General features: G+C 42.1%; 1 protein-coding gene across 1 annotated transcript; it reads left to right on the top strand.

The window, feature by feature from the left end:
• The first annotated feature begins 1,054 nt into the window (after positions 1-1,054).
• On the top strand, positions 1,055-7,875 carry afg2b (AAA ATPase AFG2B). Its single transcript, XM_084746606.1, has 11 exons — positions 1,055-1,195; positions 1,409-2,026; positions 2,829-3,014; positions 4,115-4,399; positions 4,493-4,678; positions 5,576-5,734; positions 5,833-6,042; positions 6,140-6,367; positions 6,464-6,598; positions 7,036-7,161; positions 7,660-7,875. Exons 2-11 carry the CDS (start codon positions 1,433-1,435, stop codon positions 7,795-7,797), a joined length of 2,247 nt encoding a protein of 748 aa, XP_084602732.1. The 5' UTR covers positions 1,055-1,195; positions 1,409-1,432; the 3' UTR covers positions 7,798-7,875.
• The last annotated feature ends 5 nt before the right edge of the window (positions 7,876-7,880 follow it).

The following is a 7,880-nucleotide window of genomic DNA, read 5'->3' as shown; positions in this document are numbered from 1 at the left end:
AGTCATACAAGCTGCCTTTGATCATGTACTTGCTATTTTTCCTTTTATTTCATTCATTCATTCACTGAATCACACAATCAATCAGTGTCCTTCATCCTCCACCTTACTAATTCATTCATACATTAGATTTTTGAAGGATTTGCTGATGAGACTTGCCTTCCAGATTTTGCAGAAAGAGCAGGTGGTGTAACTTTCCCTCAGCAGCAGCAGCAGGGTCACCTGTAAGACGTCCTACCCAAAATTCCCTCGTCTGGTGGCAGGAGCACACAGACGACCTTCCGCAGTTTCGATATCACTGCTGCTCTATTTATGTATAAATAGCAGAGCCATGTGACCTCACTCATGACCACCCTTGAAGCAGATAAACTCCTGCAGCCAGTGATTAAAACTCCCACAGACTACCTGAGAATTAAAGGCAAGCTTAACATGTTTATCAGAAATAGAGAAGTAAATTTATTTTTCAAAGTTACGCAGATATTTGAAGTCTCGCGATAGTTCGTCTCGCTTCCTGCACGGCTCTAAAACGTTATTAAAGTAGCACACAGACACGGCTGGGGAATATCTGACAGAAGTGTGTTTGTTTCGATTTTTTAGACTTTCTATATTTAGAAGAGACTTACTGTATTTTCTTTTCTGTACACAAGGTGACGCCAGAGCGCCAGAGAAACATGTAAACTGACAAATTGTTGGACGACCATGACTGTTTCATTGGTTTGTCTCCAGAGATCATGTTAATTCAATTTGTTTAGCTTTGACGGAGTTTATTGTGAGATTATTTTGTTTGTTGCTCATTATTATTCTTAAATAAGATAAAACACACAAAGAGAAAGAAATACAGACAAACAAAAACACAAATATGGAGGCAAACACTAAAGGACAATCATTTAGAGAATGGTAAAAATACAGCAGTCCTTTAACATTTATATTTAATCTTTGGCACAATAATTTCCTTCAAGATTAATGAAGTTCCATCTTGTCTTATTTATCTATATACTCATTCTTTTACCGATTTATTTATTTATTTATTTATTTTAATAGCTGTCATATGGCCCTCGTCTCTCACAGGGAAATGTTTTGGTTGGCCATCTTGTTTTAACGCCACATGGATTTTGTAAACAGTAGTCGGTCTGTTCTGTCAGTAGCGCTCATGCTGACAGCATTTTAGACTCCATTCACTGGTGTCAGGTTTTATCTGGTATGTATCAGGGTGGCGGTTTTTGTTATAAAGTATTTATCGCAGCTGAGAATTAAGTTGTAGCTAGCAGCTAGTAGCATGTAGCTTAGCTTAGATTTAGCTACAGTTCAGCTAAAGTAATGGCACTAACTTCACTCCTGTGTGTCTGTTGTAGCCAAAACTTCACTGCTGATTTAAAAGTAACTTTTTAATTTCTTGCCTTTCTTTATCGAGGCTGGTGGCTGCTGAGGTCGGAGGATGTCTGTGAGGCTGCTGTCGGTGGATCCATCAGACCGGGGCTCGCAGAGATGCAGGCTGGGTCCAGGCTTGATGTCAGCGCTGGGTCTGAGTCTGGGCTCCCCGCTGCTGGTGTCTGTCCCCGGGGGAAGCTGTCTGTGCACCGCCTGGCCCCGGCCTGACCTGGCTGAGGGCTTCCTGCAGATGGACCTGAAGTGTTGCTCTCCTAGTCTGATTATCTCTCGCCCTCCCACACACCTCAAACTGGACCCTGACCAGCTGACACCGGTCCCCTGCCCCAAACTGAAGGGTGTGAAGATCACTGTGGTGGTCCAGAGTGTTGAGTTTAAGAAACACACACCTCCTCGTCTGGTTCATGAGCTGGTGAAAGACATGCTGAGAGGTGTTTATGTCCATGAGAAGCATGTGGTCAACCTGGAGGACTTTGATACAGAGATCAGATATGTTGTTATTGAAAGCATCAATCCAGATTCTGTCTCTGCTGGACTGATCACCTCAAAAACTGGTGTGGAGATCCTGAGCATCCAGACTGTCCGACACTACAGGAGTCAGCTGCAGGACCAGCACACAGTCCCACTGGGAGGTCTGCAGGAGGTCAGCATGTTTTCACTGCACACTCTTAGAAATAAGGGTTCCAAAATGGTTCTACCCAAAACCATTTGCCTCCAAATAACCCATTTTTGAAAAACAGGCTTGTTAAGGGTTCTTTGTAAGGCTACTTGTTCCATTTAAGAACCCTTTTCATCCAAATAATCCTTTTTTTGGAAGACAGAGTTCTTCAAAGATCATTGACATCCTTGAAGAACTCTTTCATCAAGTGCTCTTTGTACCATAATATAAAAGGGTTCTCAGTAGAAACTCCATGGGTGGCTTCTAGATAAAAACCTTGAAATATAAAAGGGTTCTTGGTAGAACTTTCTAGTTAAAACCCTTGAAATATAGCAGGGTTCCTGCTAGAACACCCTGAGAAACCCTTTGAATCTTAAAAGGTTCTCCATAGAAGCCCCAGGGATGGTTCTAGATAAAACCCTTGAAACCTTAAAAGGGTCTTGGTAGAACCCTCTTGGTTGGTTTTAGATAAAATCCCTGGAATATAAAAAGGTTCTGGGTGGAACCATTCATCAATAGAAGTGTTCTCTGTAGAACCTCTCATAGGGAGTTCTTGGTGAAACATTTCACGTTTTATTCTAGCTATAACTCTTTAGGTTGGGTTCTAGGTAGAACCCCCTGAAAGGGTTCCAAGTGGAACCTTTATAAAGGTTAGAACCAAAAAGGGTTCTCCTGTGGGGACAAAAAAAGCCTTTGTGGTTCTAGTTGGCACCTAATTGTATTGCTGGTACTCACCTACAGTGTTTCTGCTATGTGACATTTGTTTTTTTTTTTTATTGTGTTTTAGGTGAGTTCCTCTCTGACGGAGATGCTGCAGCTTCCTCTGCTCTATCCGTCCACCCTGAGCTCTCTGGGGGTGTCCTGTCCCAGAGGTGTCCTCCTGGTGGGACCTCCAGGGGTGGGGAAGACGCTGCTGGTCCGCAGAGTGGTGAGGGAGGTGGGAGCCAGTCTGGTGGTGGTCAGAGGGCCTGAGGTATAAAATCATATTAATCACATCCTTGTGTCTGTATCAAGATTATTATAATGAACTAAAAACTAAAACTAGGTGTGAAGAAACATTTTAATCAACTGAAATAAAAAATAAACTATAACAACCTTACATTACATAATGTTGAGTAGGGCTGCAACTAAAGATTATTTTCATTATTGATTTTTCTGGAGATTATTTTCTAGAATAATTCATTTGGTGTATAGAATTTCGGAAAGGAAAGTGAAAAATGTGCATCCCAGTTTCTCAAAGTCCAAAGAAATGTCTTTGGATGTATTGTTAGGTCAAAGTTATTCAGTTTAATATGATATAAAACAGAGAAAAGCAGGAATCTCCATATTTTAGAGGCTGAAAGCAACATTTTCTACCAGTTTTGCATGAAAATTTCTGATTAAACTATTGATTGATTCCTTTTTTTCCCCCTGTACATTCTTAAATGCGTCAGTTTGAGGGTGATAATGTTTATTTGAAACATTCATAATATTATTTAAATTTTTATGAAATATGTTTATGTTATGTCTTTTTTCCTATTCTTAGTTATAAATTTGAATTACAACATGAAGATATTTTCAACATCAGTAGTATTGTAATGAACTAGACAGAGCTAATTGAGTCATTAGGAACATTTTAAAAGATGAAAGATAAATAAAAACAATAAAATACAAAAAAATAAATAAATACAAACAAATGAAACATATCAATATAGAGGTAAACATTACATTTAATAGGGCTGCAACTAATGATTATTTTCATTTTAAATTAAACTGCTGATTATTTTGTAGATCATCTGATTACTTACTAGTTAAGACAACATGCAAAAGGTTCATGTCTTTAAATGTTTTCTTTTGTTTTGTCAATCCAAAACACAAAGATATTCAGTTTAATATAAAACAGAGATAAGCAGGAAATCTCTGTATTTGAGAGGCTGAGAAAAGTATTTCCTCTCCTGCTCATCGCTTAAAGCTGCTATGAGGAACCTGCGCTGCTGGCTGTTTATTTTATAAAGTCATTTGTGCAGCATTTCACGTATAAATGCAGCTCAGTGTTATGATATTATTAAAAGTACACGTGAATGATTGTTTCAGGTGGTGGGATCGCGGCCGGGTGAGAGTGAGGAGAAGTTGCGTGCTGTGTTTGAGCGCGCTCGCTCTGCAGCTGAAGAGGGTCCGTGCGTGCTGTTCTTAGACGAGCTGGACTCTCTGTGTCCGAGGAGAACCGGTTCGTCGGCACCGGAGAACCGCCTGGTCGCTCAGCTTCTCACACTGATGGACGGGATGAATCAGTCTGATCGCTTCCTGATCGTCGGGGCCACCAACCGGCCGGACAGCTTAGACCCAGCTCTGCGCAGGCCTGGGAGATTTGACAGAGAGGTACGGAGGAGGATGAAATATATAAACCATACATACACCTAATGTAAATGTCAATAAATGTTTGAGGCCCTGAATTTGACGTCCTTCCTTCAGGTGATCATTGGAGCTCCCACCTCACAGCAGAGAAAAGACATCTTGTCTGTCCTGTGTGCGAGGATGCCGGTTTGTCCCAGCGTGGACATGACGGAGCTCGCACAGAGAACTACAGGATACGTAGGAGCAGACCTCAGCGCTCTGTGCAGGGAGGCCGCCATGCACGCTATACGGGAGAACTCAAAGGTAAATACAGCAATCAAACAGCGTATCATATAAAACAAAACACTCATATTTTATTACCTGCAGGGAAACATCTGAGTGTAGTACCTTCTGTCAGGATATATTCAGATTGGAGTCCTGTCCCCACAGTCTCAAATGTGTCTCAAATGCTGCCCACTGCTCCTAATAATAGGATGAGTTAAAGAAAATGAATTTGACTGTAATTGTACTTTATTTTTTACATATTTTATGATCGCAGTAAAGTCAGCCTTTATTTTCATAATGTAAGATTTGAATAAATCATCCACCTCTGATTTATTTTGTCTTATGCCATTTCAACATTCTGAGTTGATACTGAAAATGCACAATATTGAAGAAATTCCTCAATGTGCCCCCAAGACTCGGCTTCACATATAGAGAGGAGCATTGTAGTGGTTATTTGGTGACCCAGCATGTGTATTAACAGTGGTGTTGTGGCAACATAAAACCAACTGTTTGGGAGCTGATCAAATGATCAGGTTGTTGTCAGGCTTCTGCAGAGACTTGATGACGAGCTGATCATGAGAATCAGGTGTGTTGGAGCAGGGAAACATCTAAAACATGCAGGGCAGTGGGCCCTGAGGACCAGGGTTGGGGAACATTGCCCTAGAGGATTCTTATTGCCTTAATATCTTTTTAAAGAAGAGTTTAAAAAGGTAAATGCTAGTTGCTGACTTTTACAAATCAAGATGCTGTAGTCTAGCAATGGGATAGCCGAAGAGCAGTAAAAATTAATCGAACAAGGAAGTTAAAACCATTAAAAAACAAGACTATAATGTAAGTAAACTGAATCAAACTGCTTTAATCCCTCCAGTGTGTTGAAGAAGTAGATTTAGGAATGTTTTTTTTTGTCTTGTGTTGTTTTGTTCTTGTTGTCTGCAGGGTTCAGGAGAGCAGGTGGTGGGTATGAAGCACTTCCAGGAGGCCCTGAAGTCAGTGCGTCCCTCCTGCCTACGGAGCAGCCTGGGCAGGACGGAGCTGTCTCCGGTGACCTGGGAGCAGATAGGAGGTCTGGATGAGGTCAAACTCAAACTGAGACAGGTAAATGAGTGACTTATACAACATAAAGGAAGAGTTGTGATCTGAGCTTGTTGGCTGATGATTCTCTCTCTGTCCTCTCTCGCGTCTGAACATCACAGAGCATCGAGTGGCCGATGAGATACCCCGAGGCATTTGTGCGTCTGGGTCTGTGTCAGCCCCGTGGCGTGCTGCTCTACGGGCCTCCAGGATGTGCGAAGACGACGCTCGTCAAGGCTGCGGCCTCCTCGTCTCACTGTGCCTTCCTGTCTGTCAGTGGAGCTGACCTCTACTCTCCCTTTGTCGGGGACTCAGAGAAAGCTTTAGCACAGGTACTTTTCTTTTCACAGTCTGTAATTAAAACACCTGTGACTGGCTGCTGTGTCTCTGTCTCACCTGAAACACCTCCGCCTGTCTGTCCACACGCAGCTGTTCCGTCAGGCTCGGGCCTGTGCTCCCTGTATCCTGTTCCTCGATGAGATTGACTCTCTGATTGGCTCGCGGTCGAACAGTCAGACGAGTAACAGTGTGCAGACACGCCTCCTGTCTGTGCTCCTGAATGAGATGGACGGTGTCGGCCTGAAGACGCTGGAGAGGAGAGGGACGGAGAAGGTCCTCCAGGCAGAGGGGGTGGAAGAGACTCACCCACAGGAGGAGGTCAGATATTCTGGAAAAAGGCCCATTCCTCCTACTTTCTTTTGCTCACAACAACATCTGATCATTATTTAGCCAACACTCTTTGCTCTTCAGCAGTTGAACTGCCAGGAAGTCTGCAACAAAGATGTGATGGTCGTAGCCGCCACAAACAGACCCGACTGCTTAGACAGCGCCCTCCTCAGACCGGGCAGACTGGACCACATCATCTATGTCCCGCCACCTGACCAACAGGTAAAGTATTTTTCTCAAAGGCATGAAAAATGCAAAAACTTTAAGTATAGTAGAAATTATTTAAAGAGACAGAGCGTCCCATTCAGTCAGTGTATCACCGTCTATAAATGCTGGGTATCGGTACCCAATACGTTTAAGTTATCGTTATGTTTAAGTAACCCGGTACTGAGTCGTATCAGACTTCTCCAGTCAAGCGATACCTGCATTCAGTCCTTTTGGTACTCCACTTTAAGAAAAAAATTACTTTGTATGTTTTTTTTTGGCTTGCAGCCAATCACCACAACCGTTCCACATTAAGAAGAACCTTAAAAAAAAGTTATCAAATGAAATACTCCATTGATATTGGTATCTCTTTAAAGATACCGGTATAGGTACTGGTATTGTATTATTTGATGATGATGAACCAGCTTTTTATATGTGTAATTCTCTGTGTCCAGGCTCGTCTTTGCATCCTGACGGTGTGTACACAGTCGATGCCCGTGGATGCTGATGTGCGTCTGGAGGAGCTGGCCGCAAAGACCGAGCGTTACTCCGGAGCTGACCTGGAAAATCTGTGCAAGGAGGTAAAGATATCCTCTTACTGTCCTTCACTACGGTTCAAACTGAAATGGGCGAACAGACTTTAATGTTCTCTGCCTCTGCAGCCTGGAACTACTTGCAGACAGATTTGCAGAAAGATAGACTGATCATCACAATTAGGGAATTAAAAAAATATAGTGAAGGGTTTGGAGGCAAATTGAAGTGCTTCCTTAGCCAGACCTGCTTCTTATGGTCTGTCCTCTCACTCATATGATTCTGTAAATTGATACTAAGTGTGTTTTTTATTAATGTGTGTGTTGTTCGAAACTCCATATTGTGAGTCAATACTATATGTTTTGTTCTATGTGTTTTTTGTGTTTAATTTTGTAATCTCAATGGGACTTACCTCATTAGATAACAGTTTAATAATTATAATAAAATCCCAAAGGCCTTATTTTCATACACGTGGCTATAAGACACCTAAATGTTGACACAGAAGACAAGCAGAGTAGGAAGACCTGAAAATCTTTTTGTTTTTCCAGGCTGCTCTAATGGCGCTACAAGAGGAGAACATGGAGGCCTCCTCTATCAAACACTCATACTTCCTGCGGTCCCTCAGCAAAATGAGTCCCTCTCTCACTGCCCAGCAGATCCACACGTATCAAAAACCTCCCAGATGATAAACCACACGTGACCATCTCCCCCTGCATTGTATTATTACACAGAAACAGTTTGAAATAAAATGAGTAAAACTTGAACTTTG

Source organism: Lutjanus erythropterus, chromosome 1, assembly GCF_056507025.1.
Source record: "Lutjanus erythropterus isolate fLutEry1 chromosome 1, fLutEry1.hap2, whole genome shotgun sequence".
In the NCBI taxonomy this organism is placed as follows: domain Eukaryota; kingdom Metazoa; phylum Chordata; class Actinopteri; order Lutjaniformes; family Lutjanidae; genus Lutjanus; species Lutjanus erythropterus.
Note: the sequence above shows the minus strand (reverse complement) of the source record. Positions and strands in the feature narration are given on the sequence as shown.